Genomic DNA, 18,621 nt, shown 5'->3' with positions numbered 1-18,621 from the left:
ACCAGTCTTTCCCCTCCTCTGAGTTTGCCACTCTTAAGGCAACCACTTATGATTATTTTAACTGATGCTTTTGGTATTTATCTGAATATGGCACTATCACTACTTGGAAGGAACCTCTGATAGGAAGCAATGCAAGTCACTCGCACTGATGGATGGGGATCAGAGTAGTAGGCTCTGTCTCATTGCTATAAAGGCCCAGGAGACTGGAAACAGTTCAGAGCAGAGACCGGGATTGCCACAACCTGTTCAAGCTTAGGCAGCTTGATCATTTTAATTGTTCTGTTAAGTAAGGCTTTTGAAGGTTTTGCTAATTTTCTTAATTACCCACTATTAATTTAACCTTCAGAAAATTAATCAGCTAAAGAAGAATGCTTGCTAATGCTGAGCACTATTCTAAAGTTCAGATTTATAGCAGTGGGCAAGACAAGGTTCCTTCTCTATAGAAATTTTTAATGAAGAAAGCAATCAATACACAAATAATAAATAATACAGTTTCAGGTATTGAAAGGTACTATGAAGGAAAATAAAGCTGAGAAAGGACCTAGCGAATTATAGATTTTAGCTTTTAACTAAAGCTTATGTGTATTTCTGATATAAAGCTACATAATTTCCGATATAAAGTAAGGATATAGTCATCCTAATTTTCAACATACATAAACACATCAGCTTTCCTAAGAACACAAAAATAGCAATAACAACATGGAAATCATTTTGCCTTCCCCTCTTAAGGGTAGGTTTAACTAAAGTACTAGTAGTCCAGGAGAAACACTTTGAGCAGCAGATTATTTGGACAAAGACCTAATGAAAGGAAGGTGCAGGCCATGTAAAATATGTGAGAAGTATTCCAAGAATAAGGAACAGATAGTAAAAAACCTAAAGTGGAAACAAGTTTGGCATGTTTAAGGAACAGCAAAGGAGCCAACTGGGAAAGAGAGTAGAATAAAAGAGAGGAAATAACAAGAGATGAAGTCAGAGAAATAGGCAGCAAGATATCAACTAGGACTTTGTGGGCTCTGGTGAAAGTATGTATTTTATTCTAAGAGTGATGGGGAGCTACTGGAAGAAATTGAGCAAGAAAGTATAACCAAATTTAGAAACAGCACATTATATGCTAAGGACCCTTCTTAAGAGAATTAAGGCAGACTTCCAAAACATTATATTCAGTTCAAATATAGACAAAACTTAGCTACCCTATAATGACTGAAGATAAGGCAAATATAAATTGTGATTCTGCCAATTTAACAAAAGTTAAATCATTACAGGTATCAGAATATAGCAAGATATTTCTTGGGCTCTATGATTTCTTGTGTGTATTTCATCACTATGATTACGATATATGCTTTAAAAACTCCATTACAAAATTGGTCAACAAATAAAGGATAATATAACTACTTTATAGATCTGTTTCTCAACAGTGTTATAAGTATATGTTAATGCTTATCACCATCTTTCAACAATATATTTATTCCTTAAGCAATACAATTTTACTGTTTCCTTTTTATCTCTTCTCTGTATTTTTATTTGCCATATATGTACACCCAAGTAGAGGATAAATTAAAATTGGCTAAATATTTTTAGTGAATCTAACATTTTTTTCCTTTCATTGAAAAAGTTACAATACAATGAAGAGGTAGGCATTTTTTAGATTTCTAATCCTAATAAATGCTCAATAATCTTCTGATATTTTAAAAGATAGTTAATGAAATACTAAGTGACTAAAAAATAAAGCTGGGGTTTGATAGGAACACATCGTTAGCACAAATTAGAATAAGAAGCCCATAATCAAGCTAGGCTTATATTTTCAATCAAAATTAAACAAGAAAAGAAAAATAAAGAGTTGTGTCTATATGCAACATTTTCAAAGACCAGAGTCATTTAAAAAAATAACCAGGTTAACATATTATAGAAAGGAAGATATTCTGATGGAATTAATACATAGATTAATTAAGAAAAAGGTGTATGTGCTGAACTTTATTTTGGTGTGAAAAGAAATAACTCATGTTTTTTTTTCTTCAAACAATAGGTTACTTTAAAAAAATAATTCCCAAAGAGTATTCTTACTTTCACAATAACTGACCTTTTTCATTAAAGTTTATAGAATATAATTTTTTAGAGGAAATACATCTAACCTTGTAATTTTGCTTCAATTCCATCTTTGTTCAAACCAGATGCAAAACCTGTATAAGTTATGAAAATGTGTGAAAAATAAAATAGAATGGACTGAATTCATCTTTATAGGCTCAGTTTATACCCTAGTTAACTAGAAAAGTGTAGTCCAATTAAATATTAAATTAAAAAATAGCTTATGATTTTAAACAAAGCTTACATCTATACACAATAACCAGTGTTGAAATTCTTATAATATCAAATGGCTTATCTTTTACTTATTTGATTGTATAACAGTGACTTGGAATACTCTACATAATATTTTTCCTTAGAGATCTAAATGTTTTGAACCTGTATCCCTTAGAATGGTATTTCAACAAGTCAGGTTTTAATTTGATATTTAACAATCTCAAGTATTTTTATTTTCTAACCCGTACCACATGAAAGAACCCTCTAGAAGCAACATAACCAGATGTGTGTTACTGTTAGAAGCAGAATGAAAATTCCAGCAGCAACGGTAGTACTATATACTTTGATATGAATGCTGGTTCAAATAAAATTCAAGACATTTTTTACTTTATTTTAAATAATTTTAGGCATTTTTGTTATTTTTACTTGAGTTATTTTTTTTCCTAAAATGTCTGATTTCAAACCTTATGGAAAGACTAGAGGTGAAATAATAAAGATTTTTCACATTTGTCTATTCTTGCCTCTAAATGTATTTATGACTCTTGTTACTTCTGTTTCTGCTACCTATCAGTTTCTATAATCTACTTTGTGACCTATTAAAATAAATATAGTTCCAACTGGTTTGAAAAAATTACTACTTTTCCAAGTAAAAGTAACAAACCATAATGAGATGGATTTTTCAAGGCTCTGATATAAAGCAAAGTTGATCGTATCCATTCCAAAGCAATATTTACATCTGTGATGGTATGCAATACTATCTCTGCATTCAAATGTTCAATAAGATGTCTGTGCAAACTAATTGGAAAAAGAATTTTTGCATTAATAATACGTATTTCAAAGCCATAGCTCTTGCTGTTTTAAACTTCAATAATATTTTGAACAATTAAATAATATAACTGAATAATATACTTATTACTACTTTAGTAATTCATTAAGATAGCTTAATTTTCAAAAATATAAGAGAAAACCATTATGTCAGTTAAACCTTTAGAAATATTATAGATTTCTCTCTATTCCATAGTTCTAGAAGACATTATTGTTTTAAAAAGAAGTGGGGAATTACAGCAAATAACAAGTGTTAGTAAGGACCTGGAGAAAAGTGAACCTTTTGTGCACTGTTGGTGGGACTGTAAACTAGTACAGCCACTATGGAAGCAGTATGGAGAGTCCTCAAAAAAATAAAAATAGAACTACCATATGACTTAGCAATTCCACTTCTGAGTATTTATCTAAAGAAAGCAAAAAACACTAATTTGAAAAGATATATGCACTCTTATGTTTACAATAGCCAAGATATGGAAGCAACCTAGATGTCCATTGATAGGTAAATGGATAAAGAAAATGTGGTACACATATACAATGGAACATTACTCAGCCAGAAAAAAAGAATGAAATCTTGCCGTTTATGACAACATAGATAGACCTAGACAGTCTTACATTAAGTAAAATAAGTCAGACAGAGAAAAACAAATATATTATTTCACTTATACCTGTATGTGGAATCTATAAAACAAAATGAAACCAAAACAAACTCATAGATACAGAGAATAAACTGATGGTTGCCAGAGGGGAGGAGGCCAGGGAGTTGAGCAGAAAAGGGAAGGGGATTAAGAAGTACAAACTGCCAGTTATAAAATAAGTCACAGAGATGTAATGTACAGCATAGGGAATAGAGTTGAAAATATGGCAGTAAGTATGTATGGTGACAGATAGTTATTAAACGTACTGTGTTGATCACTTTGTAAGGTATATAAATAAGTAAATAAATAAGTAAAAGCTCCTTAATAAATGTTGAATCACTGTTGTACACCTGAAACTAATATAATATTGTATGTTGCATGGCAACTATAATTAAAAAATGAATAAAATCTCTTCTGGCTGGATAGGTCAGTTGCTTAGAGCATCATTCTGATACCCCAAGATTTTGGGTTCAATTGCGCAGGGCACATACAAGAATCAACCAATTAATGCATAAATAAGTGGAAAAGCAAATAGATGTTTCTCTCTCTCAACCCTCTCTCTTCCTCTTGAATCAATAAATTAAAATAAATAAATAAAATGTCAAAAAAAGCTAGGGTGTGGCCCTGACCGGTTTGGCTCAGTGGATAGAGCGTCGGCCTGCGGACTGAAAGGTCCCGGGTTCGATTCCAGTCAAGGGCATGTACCTTGGTTGTGGGCACATCCCCAGTAGGAGGTGTGCAGGAGGCAGCTGATCAATGTTTCTAACTCTCTATCCCTCTCCCTTCCTCTCTGTAAAAAAAATCAATAAAATATATATTTTTTAAAAAAGCAAGGGTGTGAATTATATCCTATTCCCTCCAAGAGGATTATAATCAAACTAGAAGCCCGCTGCACGAAATTCGTGCACGGTGGGGGGTTGTCCCCAGCCTGTACCTTCTCCAATCTGGGACTCCTGGAGGGATGTCCAACTGCCCGTTTAGGCCCGATCCTGGTGGGATTGGGCCTAAACGGGCAGTCGGACATCCCTCTCACAATCCAGGACTGCTGGCTCCCAACTGCTTGCCTGCCTGCCTTCCTGATTGCCCCTAACCGCTTCTGCCTGCCAGCCTGATCACCCCTAACCACTCCGCTGCCAGCCTGGTTGATGCTTAACTGCTCCCCTGCCAGCCTGTTTGCCCCCAACTTCCCTCCTCTGCCAGCCTGGTCACCCCTAACTGCCCTCTCCTGCAGGGTTGATCACCTCCAACTGCCCTCCCTTGCAAACCTGGTCCCTCTCAACTGCCCTCCCTTGCAGGCCTGGTCCCTCACAACTGCCCTCCCTTGCAGGCCGGGTGCCTCCCAACTGCCCTCTCCTGCTGGCCATCTTGTAGTGGCCATCTTGTGTCCACATGGGGGCAGGATCTTTGACCACATGGGGGCAGCTATATTGTGTGTTGCAGTGATGATCAATCTGTATATTACTCTTTTATTAGATAGGATAGAGGCCTGGCACAGGGGTGGGGGCCAGCTGGTTTGCCCTGAAGGATGTCCTGGATCAGGGTGGGGTTCCCTTGGGGCGTGGGGCGGCCTGAGCGAGGGGCCTGTGGTGGTTTGCAGGCCAGCCACGCACCCTGGCGACCCAAGAGGAGGCCCTGGTATCTGGAATTTATTTTCCTTCTACAATTGAAACTTTGTAGCCCGGAGCGGAGCCAAGCCTGCTGTTTCCTCTGGGGCGGCAGCCATTTCTGTGGCAGTTAATTCACCTTCTACAATTGAAACTTTGTAGCCTTAAGCGGGTGGGCCCAGCCAGGGTGTGTGGAAAGCTTTGCTTCCCCTGTTGCCGTCGGCAACCCTGGCCTGCTCTCTCAAGCTCCATTCTGCCGCCATTTGTTTCAATTTGTTTACCTTCTATAATTGAAACTTTGTAGCTTGAGTGGAGGCTTAGGCCTGCAACGGCTATGGAAAGCTTGGCTTGCTCTGTTACCTGGGAAACCTTGCTCTCTGTGGCTGTAGCCATCTTGGATTGGGGTTAATTTGCATACTCGCCCTGATTGGCTGGTGGGCGTGGCTTGGCTGGTGGGCGTGGCTTATGTAGCAGAGTGATGGTTAATTTGCATATTACCATTTTATTAGAGAGGATACTTTACTGAAAGGACTCAGCTTGCTTATCTCTCTATCATTAAACAAATTTTAAATATGTAAAGAGAAGTAAAAATTATATTCCTCTTCATATGACTAATTTGGACTTTTATAACAAGGACACATGATACTGCATGCTAAGAAACACTGATGAATAAAAATATTGTATTATTTTTTAACTATTAAATTTCTTAAAAGGACATACATTTTCTAGTTAAGATACTGAAAAGTTTCAAGCAAATGGCCTAATCAAATTTCCCTTTAATATATTTTAAAAATATTGGCTATAGTAACAATATCTTGTTGGAATATTTTATTACCTGCTTTCTACAGTGTCACTACAAGCTAACATCTGAATATACTTCTCTTTTGTACTTAACCGAGTCATAATAACTGCAGTAGCTGTAGTGTCAAACTGGGGGAGAAAAACACACACACACACACACGTACACACACACACAAAGAGAGAGAGAAATTTAATAAACATGAGCACATATTGATACCAGTCCTTTTCAATAACTCAAGACTTTGATTCCATATTAAACAGTCCCTTGTATTAAATAACAGGTCAAAATGACCTTAAAAATACTTCTGAATTTGAATGTTAACTGAAATTTTAATTCAAAATCTCCTAAGAATATAAATATAAAAATACCACTTTGGTTTCAATATAACATAATTTCGGTAGTGGTGAAATTAAAACAATCTTAGGTAACTTTATAAAAGTTGTAATATTTGGTGTTCATACATAATCTAATTTATCCTATAAAATTATAGATTTGTTTAACACAGTATTTTAATATCCTTTGAAAATATATTCTTCCTAAATATTCCCTTAGTACCTATATGAATGACTTCTTTATTCAAGTATTTGTCAGAGGCATGTTTTGTAATATGTATGAGCTGATTTTTAATTGTCACAATACCTGAAGACCATTACTGGCATTGTGTGCTAGGATCCAGGGATGCTACATGTTCTGCAATGCATGACAGTCCTACACAATGAAAAACTGTCCCATACAAAATGTCAATAGCATCTCCATTTAGAGTAAAAAACCAAACAAAGAAACTTTAACAACATACACATTCATAAACCCAACCATTTACCAACCAATGCTAGATGGAGTGGAGGGAGTATGTCTTTTTTAGTGAGACTTATTTTACTTCTATTCCTCCATTAAAGTAGATTGTCTAAGTTACATTTATTTTTAAACCTAATCCAAAATCCAAATATGAAATCTTAATCTTTTGTTTAACAAAAAATACACAAAAAGAATTTTGCCATTTACTTTGTCTTTAAACTAAGTTACAAAAAGTAAAATACTGTCACTTACTTGAGGTCGACCAGCTCTTCCAATCATCTGTAGAATATCTGTTTCACTGTACTCTTCAAACATTCCTCCAACATAATGCATTGTAGATTTTACAACTACTAGGTGAGCAGGCAAATTTACTCCCATAGCTAAAGTACTGGTAGTAACTGCATCAGATTAAGGAATATTACTTTCAAGCCAGATAATTTTAATGCTCAGATAGGTATTTTCTTATAAAAGATGTATTTTTAAAATGTAACAGACTCATATATATGGAATTTATTTAAAAATGAAGAAAACACTATAATGTAAAATAATACATCTTTTAAAATTATTAAATTCTCATATTGCAATTTCCAAATTGCACTATGTGCAGTAACATGATAAAGAACTAAAACTGGCAACAAGTTTAGCTATAACATGTACAGTACATGAATAGTTACATAATTTTGGACTCAAGAAAAAAAGCATAAATAAGTCAGAATACTTGAGCTTTTTATTTTATTGTCTTAAAAATAATTTTCCAAAATATTTAATAATACTCACAAGAATATATACTTTACTTACAAAGAGCTGGCAGATCTCCAACAGTAAAAGCTCCTTCAACTACTTTTCTATCTGACAGCTCCATACCAGCATGGTGATAAGCAACACCATGTATTAAGATATCTATAATAGAAATATATCACCTGTTATGTACTGTTAATACTTAATCAGTAATTGACTCTTTTTAACTACAGCTGAAATACTATTCAAAAATTACCTCTAAACCTACCTCTCAGTTTTGAATCTCTTATGGAATACGCATGCTTCTGTAACCTATTTTAAAATACCATGAAATTATTGTGAGTTAGTTCCAGGAGTATAGAAAACCTCTTAAATAGTTTATTTTGAGGCTTACAGATATAAAAATATTTTCACAATATCATTATTTGAAAACCATTTTTAAGAAGTAGAGAACATCTAACTTTCACAGTCAAAAATCCCTAATTTTACAACTCAGCAAAAAAAAAAAAATTAAAAAATCAAATAACCTAATTTAAAAATGGGCAAAGGACCTAAATAGAAATTTTTCCAAAGAAGACATACAAAATGGCCAACAGTAGATGAAAGGGTGGTTCATATCACTAATCATCAGGGAAATGCAAATCAAAATTACAATTAGATTGCACCTCATACCTGTTAGAATCTCTATTACCAAAAAGACAAGATAAGTGGTGGAGAGGATATGGAGACATGGGAGCCCTGTGCATTGTTGGTGGGAATATAAACTGGTACAGCCACTATGGAATATAGTAGGGAGATTACTAAAAACTTAAAATAGACCCAGCAGTTGCACTTCTGGATTATATCCAAAGGATACAAAATCAGTATCTCAAAGAAATATCTGTATTCCCATGTTCATTACAGCATTATTTCACAATAGTCAAGTATGGAAACAACTTTTAAGTGTCCATTGACAGATGAAGGATAAAGAAGATATAGATATAGATATAAATATAGATATAGATATATAGATATAGATATCACATGCAATATTATCCAGCCTTAGAAAAGAAGGAAATTCTACCTTTTTCAACAACATGGATGAACCTGGAGGGTTCAAATGTGTTAGAGACTCCCGAGAGATTAATCTTTTGGTGAGAGATTACAACAGATGTGGGATTGAATGTGGATTTTTAAAAAATGAAAACAGCAATATAAATAATGTTTCAAGAAGTCTGGCTATGAAATAAAGACAGAATCATAGCTGCACAAAGATTCATCATTTCACTTAATCCTCTAAATTAGTATTATCTTTATTTTACAGATGAGGAAACTGAAGCTTAGAGAGATCAAGTCACTTGAAAAGTTTACAAAATGAACCCAATTTTCTTATCTCTTCTAGATAATCCCTAAAAGTCTTTCTACCTCCAAGAAAAAAAAAAAAGAGAAAATATACCTCTGTTTCTGTTCCAAAGTCATAATAAACTTAGCATTTTTCACAAGAACAGAAGCAGCCTGTTGCACACCTTTCCTTGTGGCACAAAACTAAAAATGAATGAATAATTTTTGTATTAATCGTATTAAAAGCTGAGCATTACACTAAAATATAAGCAAACAACAATCCATACCACAAGTGTAGGTTTTTGATCAGAGTACTCTTGTATAACACTGGCAATTTTGTAGTTGAGGGTTAAATCAAACTTAAATTCAGTTTGGTTACTACAACAGGGAAATCCAAGGACCACTTTCCGAAGTTTCACTGGTCTATGTCTCTCATCCATTTTCAGACATATAGCAGGTCTTTCACCATTTGAAAGCCATTCTGCAATCTTGAAATAATAGAAATATATGCAGTAAGAGTTTTTTTCTAATGAAGTTTTATGGCTAAATATAACCCAAATTATAGACTACTTTAAAGTTAAAGTATAAAAATATTTAATCAAATACAGGCAGTCCTCGGGTTACGTCGTTTCGTGGTTACGTCGCCATCTCCCATTTATTTATTAAAAAAAAAAAGTTCTGTCATTTCAACGTATGTATACATATGTGCTTTATGTTTTTTATTATTTATTTACCATAAGTAAATGTCAGGAATTGTTATCTTTCTTTGAAATTTTTTTTTACTGTTTCACTTCATTACTGCTGTGTATGTGTTCCATGTGAGTGACGTAAGTGCTTATGTAGGTGGGTTCCGACTTTCAATGAAAATCGCGTTACATCACACTATGGGAATGGATCTCTGACGTAACCCGAGGACCTACTGTAGGTAGTCTTTTTCAATATTACATATTTCATTGACACTATCCTATTAATATATTGGTAAATATGATCCATAGCAGTATTTTAAGATTATACCCACTTTTCACCATGGTAAACTTCCAATTAATTATTATTTTGTTTTCCTTCTTATGAGTCCAAAGTAAAATTAAATTGATTTTGGAAGAGAAATTGAATTTCTCACTATCATTGTAATTTCTTTGCTATTTTTTCTGAACTATGTCTAGATACAGCTGACACTTTGGTGTTGTCCTAAGTAACTAGCTAAAGAATAGCAAAGTAATGGTTGGCTTAGATTGGTAAGGGTTGACAAGTTCTAAACAAAGAACAAATAAATACTTGAGAGATGGCAGGGCCAAAAGCATGTCAGACTAAATGCTAGAGTCACTAGCTGGAACTGTGGTGAGCAATGGTGAGCAGTGGTGAGCAATCTTATCTTCATACAGCCTGCTTAGCAATCGGACTTTATGCCCTGTATGAACCTGACCATTGGTTTGACTGAAAGATGGATTAATGAGTTTCTAGTTGCATAGGAAGGAATTATTAAAACATTTTCAAGGCTATCATGGTTAGGGATGAGATCACATAAGAACTTACAGTTTGAAAGTAGCAAAAGGCCAATTATGAAGACCATAATTTAGGGGAAAATTGAGAAAGAGGACTTGTAGGAAGAAACAAGGAAATAGTTTTCACAGAAGTAGTGATTATCACAACAGGGAAGAGTTTCAAGAATCACAGAATAGCCCAGCCATCGTAGCTCAGTGGTTGAGTGTCGACCTATGAACCAGGAGGTCATAGCTTATGTCCTGATCAGAGCATATGTCTGGGTTGCGGGCTCAAGCCCCAGTGTGGGGCATGCAGGAGGCAGCCGATCCATAATTCTCTCATCATTGATGTTTCTTTCTCTCCCTCTCCCTTCCTCTCTGAAATAAATAAAAAATATATTTTTAAAAAAGGAATCACATGATATTGGGAGAATTTATGATCTTGCTCCCTGCCATGTGTCATCAGTTTATCTCAAATTAACTCATAGAAACTTTCTTTAAAAATTACAGGATTTTGATATTTAATAATAGCTTACAAATCAATAAGAAAAATTTAGTATCTCACTGTGAAAAAAGGGTAAAGGACATAATCTAGGAAATTGCAAAAAAAAAAAAGAACTTAAAGTAGTAGAGAATATATTAAAAATATTTATTAAAGTAGAAATGAAATCAAAATTTTCAAATAAAGTACCATTTTAAACAAGAAATTTGACAACTATTCAAAAGTAATAATAATTTCATTATTATACTGTCCAGTGTTAGAACACAGAGAAATGGCAGAAGGTAGAAGTATAAATGAGTATAACATTTATTGAAAGCACTGTGTCCTTACAGTTTTATATACCCTTGGACTTAGTTATTCTACTTATGATGTTTTTAAAGATATATTAATTTCAGCACTATTTATAATAGCAAAAAGTGAAAACAATCTTCCAACATTAAAACATTGGATAAATTATAATAAAACTGCAAAAATTGTATTAAAGAAAATTAATGACATGGAAACATTTGTATGTGACATGCAAATCAAAATGAGTATGTATATTATGATTCCATCTATACATGTAAATCTGGAAAAACACTGGATTTTTGTTGTTTATATATACTTTATAATTTTCTCTATATGAACAGCTTATTTTGTTCATATTCTCTTGAACAAAAATGATTGTGTCCAGTTAAAGATAAAAACAAAATTTTCTATTGGATTAGACACTAACACAGCTATTTGTGAAAACAATTCTAAGAAGTAGCAAGAGGAAAAAGTCACATTATAGTGGGCTGAGAAGTAAATAGGAATAAGAAAGCAGTGAGACTATACTATTTTTAAAATATATTTTATTGATTTTTTACAGAGAGGAAGGGAAAGAGATAGAGAGTTAGAAACATCGATGAGAGAGAAACATTGATCAGCTGCCTCCTGCACACTCCCTATTGGGTATGTGCCCGCAACCAAGGTACATGCCCTTGACCAGAATGGAATCTGGGACTCTTGAGTCCGCAGGCCAATGCTCTATCCACTGAGCCAAACCGGTTAGGGTGAGACTGTACTATTTTTCAAGTTTCCAAAAAAATCAAGAAAGAAATAGGCCACATATACATTATAGAAAGTATAAAAAATGCATATAATTATTATTTTCATGTCCATAAACTTCAGTAACCGTAAGATTATCCTCAAGGACAGGGTCTATATGTTTTCACTTTTGCATCTTTCATTAGTGCTTATCTTACCACAATGCTAGGCACACAGAATTGGGGGAGGGGGATGGTAATCATCTAACCAATTATTTTTATTCCCCACCATACTTTGTTATAAAATTGAATTCAACTGGTTACAACAACCATACATATTATTAGCAAAGTTATTACAAGGTATTTGAAACTCATAAAACTAAGACTTTTAGATACTAGTAAACAACAGACTTGTACCAAAAATGCTGTATTAAAAAGAATCATCCAAATTTTATGGCTTTAATTCTGCCTTCCCTATGAAATTTAATCATTACTTTCTACAACATACTTTCCTATTTAATTGGTTAGGTGATGAACAAACAAAAAACCCTCACTTTTTTCTAAGATTAAAATGTCTAACTATTTCACTAGTTATGAAAAATATTATAAACTAAAATTCTAACTCACATCCTCAGCATTTGGAATTGTTGCAGACACAGCTACAAATCTCATTGGAATAATAGTGCTGGTATTTTCTAAAGTATGAGATAAAGACTGCACAGTTTTCATTCTGCTGACTACAACTTCAAGAGTTGGTCCACGAATTTCATCTTTTACAACATGTACCTAAGAAAGAAATCAAGGAAAAAAATCATTAGCAACAAAAATAGAAATCTAATCAATTAAAATGTGAAAGAATATTAACACTCCTCTTTAAGAAAATAAGCATTTTTCAATTGAAGGAATAAAACAAACATATAGTTTGGTTGAAATATCTTGCTTCTGTCTATTCATTCTAGTCATCTTTTTATGTTTATCTCTGAAAATGAATAATGTGTTCACTACCTCATCAATGAGAAATAGTCGAACCAGTTGGACCAAAGAGTTGTCTCTCCATTTTCTAGTCATGCTATCCCATTTCTCCTAGAGAAAAGATGCAAGTGGTTTAATGTAAGGGATTATAATGAATGTTATTAAGATATATCAATAAAATTTTTAACCTAACATGTGACAAATAATTGGTAGTGTTTTAGTTAACATCTTATAAGTATCCTGAAAAATATTTTTAAAATTTGTAAGGATTATGACAGTCATACAAGTATTTAAAAAATGGACCCCATTTATTTTTAAGTTTAACCAAAATACTTAAAATTATAGTCTAATTACCTCTTTTAAGCTCTAGCAAGATCCTCCCTCTGCAATACATAATACTTGGATAGAAGAATATGAGCAATAAATATGATTACAAATTATCTACAATAACAAATTGCCTATTCATATCTTTTGTCTATTTTTCCTATTTGATTGGTTGTCTTCTGCTTATTAATTTGTAAATATCCCTTATATACCCTGAATACTATTACCTTTTGTTTGTTTTTATAATGCAAATATGTTCATTCTTCTACTTTGTATTTTTCTTTTAACTTTTTTCTTAATGAATATAAATAGATATTTTCTAATAAACCAAGGAAACAATAAAGTATAAATAACACCTACTGGAGTTGTCATAATAATATGGGCATGCTGAATCTCAAATAGGTCATCCATTAGTGTATCACCAGTGAGTTCTTTACAATTCAATCCTATTGGTCCAAACTTTTCTTTCCAGTCATCAAAACGCTGACTACACAGGGCTTTTATTGGTGCCACTATAACAATATAATATATTTATTTTGAATGTCAGTAAAATTTTAAAATTTTCACAAAAATTGTTGGTTAATAAAGTTATGATAAAAATAACATATCTAGGTGCTACCTAATACTTATAAATTAAAAGTTAACAATAGAAGCATATCATTTAGCGTTATAAACATAATCAAATAAAACTAAAAATAGAAAAAGAAGTGACTGCTTAAGAAATTGTAACTAAGAGTAAAGAGAGGTAGGACAAGAGATTATTGTTTTTCATTATAAATCCCTTTGGTAATAATTTGATTTTTTTTAACCATGTGCATAAATTACTTTGATGAAAAATTTACAATCTATATATATATACTTAAGAAAGAAGAGTTCATGTGGAAATTTCTAGAATTACAAAATGTTTAATTTTATTTGTTCATCTTGCCTGCCTTTTTAAAAATAAACATGTAGCCCAGCTGTGGTGATTCAGTGGTTGAGCGTCATTGACCTATGAACCAAGAGGTCACACTTCAATTCCTAGCCTGGGCAGATGCCCAGGTTGCAGGCTAGATCCTTAGTAGGGGGTGTGCAAGAGGCAGTCGACCAATGATTCTCTCTCATCATTGATGTTTCTATCTCTCTCTCCCTCTCACTTCCCCTCTGAAATAATAAAACATATATTTAAAAAATAAATTTGTAAAGGCCAAATTCTTAATTCAAATATTTGTATGTGTAACTGAGAAAATGTATTTTGAATTTAATGTAACAGATGACAGAAAATGTGGTATGTTTTTATGAAAAAGAATGGAAAACCAAATACTAAGGCCTATGGGTTGAATTTGAATTTATTTCTTACTTTATCCTCACTGGTTTTTCATTATTATAATTATTACTCTTAAAATTATAAATACTTACTGTAAACAATTTTAATGTTTGACCATGGCAATGGTACTTCCATTAACAATCTTGTTATCGCAAGTTCAAACACTACCGTTTTCCCAGAACCAGTTGGAGCACAAATCACAAAATTCCTATCTGTGTAAAGAAGCTAAAATATAAAATTTGATCAATCATGGGATATATAGAATTTTTCACTCCCATTCTCAATTTATTAGAAACTATGCCATAGGAAGACTCAAAGGAATAATAAATAGCTCAAACATTTTCATCTTTAAATTTATTAAAATTATTACCACCCTCATAAAATAACTATTAAAATTTACCATCTTGTTTTATTTGTCAGAGTAATATGCCAGACCTAGAAGGAAATAATTTCTTTAGCTTCCAGAGAAAGTTTCATAAATCTAATAAATACAAACCAACCCCCCTATAAAAATCACATGCATTCATTTAACAAACATTTTTTGAGCTCCTATAATGTCACTGAGTATGGCACTGGGATCATAAAGATGAATGTGATCTAGTCCCTGCCCTTAGAGGGCAAACAATCTAGTAAGAATAAGCAGATAAGTAAATAATTATAATAAAATACTTACATCATCAAAGGCTTTGGACTGTATATAGTTGAAATATGGGAATTCTTTGAAAATACTTCTAAATTTTGCCGCTTAGAATAACATTAAGGAAATATTTGGGAATTTTAAAAATTGGTTACTTTTAATTTAAAAATTAAGTTGAATTAATATTGACTGACAATATTTAGTGATGCGCCATTAATACTTGCTATTTTGATATCATAAGAAAGGAATTAACATATATAGAGGAAGGGACCAAGATGGCAACATAGTATGCTCCTAAACTTTCTCCTCCCAGAGACCCACCAAATACACACCTACAAGCAATAAGTATGATTGCACCTACACACAGAACATTTCCCTCTGAGAGAGATCCTGAAATTTCAAGTTAAGTGATTCCTATGCATTGGAAGAATGAGAAAACATGAATTAAAATAGACAGGAAAGGCCGAGACAACTCTCACCAATCCTACCCCTAGCACAGCACCATACAAGTGGGAAAGAACCCTCAACTCCCACCTTTTCCCTGAAGAGCAAGGGGTTGAAAACATACATCTAGTGACCAACTTTTAAGACTCCCACCTAAAGGACAGTCCCCCAAAACACCCATCGCTGTGAGCCAATAGAGCTTGCATTCACCAGTTCCACAGGACCATAGCAAAGAAGTACTTTTTAAATGGGCACAGGAACACTGTCCCCTCCCCACACACTCACACACATGGAGGTACACATCCAAGCTCAATACAGAAGGGACAGGCTCATCTTCAGTTTCTCCCTGGAAGGAATATAACTGCATACTTTCTCAGCTGCTGCCTGAGATTCTAGCTTCTAATCATAACACAAATACATAGTTATTTAAGCAATTGTATTTTTATGAAGACATACAAAAACTGCTGGATTGTGATGTGTCCCTGTTAAAAGTTAAATAAAAGCATATTACTTCTCTGCTCAAATTCCCCCCTTTCTCTCAAAGTGTATGGCTAAAAAGCCCTACATAATCTTGCCTCCTCACCTCCACCTTTGTGTTTCTGACCTTATGTCCTGCCTGATTAATCTCCTCTATGTATATTGAATTCTTTTCTGGTCTTCAAAAGCATCACCCAGACTATTGTCCAGACTGTTCTTCCTTTCATATTTCCTTGGCTCTTTCACTTCCTTCTATTGCTTACATCTCACCTTCTCAAAAAGACCTACCCTAATTACTCTGTCTATCCTCCTATATAATAAAAGCCTAATATGCTAAGTGTCTGGTTGACCAGTCAGCAGTTCAACCAATCAAAGTGTAATATGCTAATGATATGATAAGGCCTCTCAACCACTTGCTATGATGTGCACTGACCACCAGGGGGCAGACAGTTGACCAGTCAACCAGTCACTATGACATGCACTGACCACCAGGGGGCAGTCGACTGGTCGATCAGTTGCTATGACTTGCACTGAACACCAGGGGGCAGATGCTCCAACCGGTAGGTTAGCTTGCTGCTGGGGTCCGGCATATCGGGACTGAGCGAGACAGGCAGACACACCCTGGAGCCCTCCCATGGTCCCTTCCCGGCTGAACCTCCCGCGTCCCTCCCCAACCCCGATTATACACCGGTGGGGTCCCTCGGCCTGGCCTGCTCCCTCTTGCAATCTGGAACCCCTTTGGGGATGTCAGAGGGCCAGTTTCGGCCCAACAGCAGAAGGACCAGTCACTATGACGTGCACTGACCACCAGGGGGCAGACGCTCAATGCAGGAGCTGCCCCCTGGTGGTCAGTGTGCTCCCACAGGGAGAGCGCCGCTCAGCCAGAAACCGGGCTCACGGCTGGTGAGCGCAGCAGTGGTGGCGGGAGCCTCTCCAACCTCCACAGCAGCGCTAAGGATGTCTGACTGATGGCTTAGGCCCGCTCTCCCCTGAGAGCTCCCGGACTGCGAGAGGGCACAGGCCCGGCTGAGTGACCCCACTTCCCTGAGTGTATGAATTTCGTGCACAGGGCCCTAGTTTAAGTAACATAAATCCATACATGATATCACTTATTTGTTCTTATATCTCTTATACTTTTATGCCTTTTGAACTAAAAGGTCTAATAAGCCCAGGAATGAAAAATGCAAAGAAAAAAAGTTTAAAAGTGAAAATTTATGCATGAGCATAAAAATAAAAACAATGTTCCCACAATAATTGATATTTACCTATCTTGGAAAATAAAATATGTATAAATGAACAGATAAAAATTTAATTTTGTTATCCTAGCCCATGCTATCTTTTACATATCTAAATACCTAAAATTTCCCTTTAAAATGACTCATGTTACTTAAATCAATTATTTTTATATAATATCATTGACATATATTGTTTTGTTACAGCATAAAGGCAATAATTTTTAAATGATATCATATTCTTTACATTCATGTCTTCATTCCTTCAATGAACTTACCATATTCAGAACTAATTAGATTCATGCTAAGTTCTTCAGATTCCCTCCCCAGCCCCAATTGTGCACCGGTGGGGTCCCTCGGCCTGGTCTGCACCCTCTCGCAACCCGGGCCCCCTCGGGGGATATCAGAGAGCCGGTTTCGGCCCAATCCCACGGGGGGGGGGGGGTTGCTGCTCAGGCAGAAGCCGGGCTCACGGCTGGTGAGCGCAGTGGCAGTGGCAGGAGTCCCTCATGGCTGGCAGTGCTAAGGATGTCTGACTGCTGGCTGAGGCCCGCTCCCCCTAGGGCTCCCAGACTGCGAGAGGGCACAGGCCTGGCTGAGGGACCCCCTGAGTGCACGAATTTCATACACCGAATTTCTAGTCTATATATATAAAAGCCTAAGTGACTGGTCAACAGCAGAATGACCAGTCGTTATGACATGCACTGACCACCAGGAGGCAGATGCTCAACACAGGAGCTACCCCCTGGTGGTCAGTGCGCTCCCATAGCGGGAGCACTGCTCAGCTGACCAATGGGCACTAGACACCAGGCTCATGGCTGGCGAGTGCAGCTGTGGCAGCATGATCCTCTCCCTCGGACACTCCCCCTGTGCGCCCCTCCCCCATCCAGACTGGGACCAGGATGGGGAATGCCATTGGGACTGACTGGGCACAAGTCCATGGCTACTTCTTGGTCATGGGTGCACTGGTACCGCCCTAGGATGGGCGCATGAAGACCACAGTGGAGTGGCAGCGAGCCTACCAAGCAGTGGCAGAGGCAGGAGCAGGGGGGCTGGGATGAGCGGGTGTGGCGCACCTGGCCCAGGCTCAGGCTCCTCCCACTTTGGGCACTACTACATCCTTTGGGGGATGTAGGACTGCTAGTTTGAGCCGATCCCCACAGGCCAGGCTGAGGGACTCCACCGGTGCACGAATCCATGCCCCGGGCTTCTAGTATAATTATAA

At 35.6% G+C, this 18,621-nt stretch overlaps 1 protein-coding gene across 1 annotated transcript in view; it reads right to left on the bottom strand.

The window, feature by feature from the left end:
• The window catches only part of HFM1 (helicase for meiosis 1), a gene marked incomplete at both ends in the record, with an annotated part of 92,770 nt that overhangs the window by 59,650 nt on the left and 14,499 nt on the right, over positions 1–18,621 (bottom strand). The window contains 13 exons of the mRNA XM_079777006.1: positions 2,130–2,177; positions 2,957–3,090; positions 6,195–6,289; positions 7,209–7,354; positions 7,755–7,856; positions 7,963–8,006; positions 9,130–9,218; positions 9,302–9,502; positions 12,632–12,790; positions 13,010–13,087; positions 13,661–13,812; positions 14,699–14,831; positions 15,280–15,350. Coding sequence (XP_079633132.1) covers positions 2,130–2,177; positions 2,957–3,090; positions 6,195–6,289; positions 7,209–7,354; positions 7,755–7,856; positions 7,963–8,006; positions 9,130–9,218; positions 9,302–9,502; positions 12,632–12,790; positions 13,010–13,087; positions 13,661–13,812; positions 14,699–14,831; positions 15,280–15,350 — 1,452 coding nt within the window. The remainder of the gene's footprint in view (positions 1–2,129; positions 2,178–2,956; positions 3,091–6,194; positions 6,290–7,208; positions 7,355–7,754; positions 7,857–7,962; positions 8,007–9,129; positions 9,219–9,301; positions 9,503–12,631; positions 12,791–13,009; positions 13,088–13,660; positions 13,813–14,698; positions 14,832–15,279; positions 15,351–18,621) is intronic.

The sequence above is a fragment of the Cnephaeus nilssonii genome (assembly GCF_951640355.1).
Source record: "Cnephaeus nilssonii genome assembly, chromosome: 7".
Taxonomy (NCBI): domain Eukaryota; kingdom Metazoa; phylum Chordata; class Mammalia; order Chiroptera; family Vespertilionidae; genus Cnephaeus; species Cnephaeus nilssonii.
Note: the sequence above shows the minus strand (reverse complement) of the source record. Positions and strands in the feature narration are given on the sequence as shown.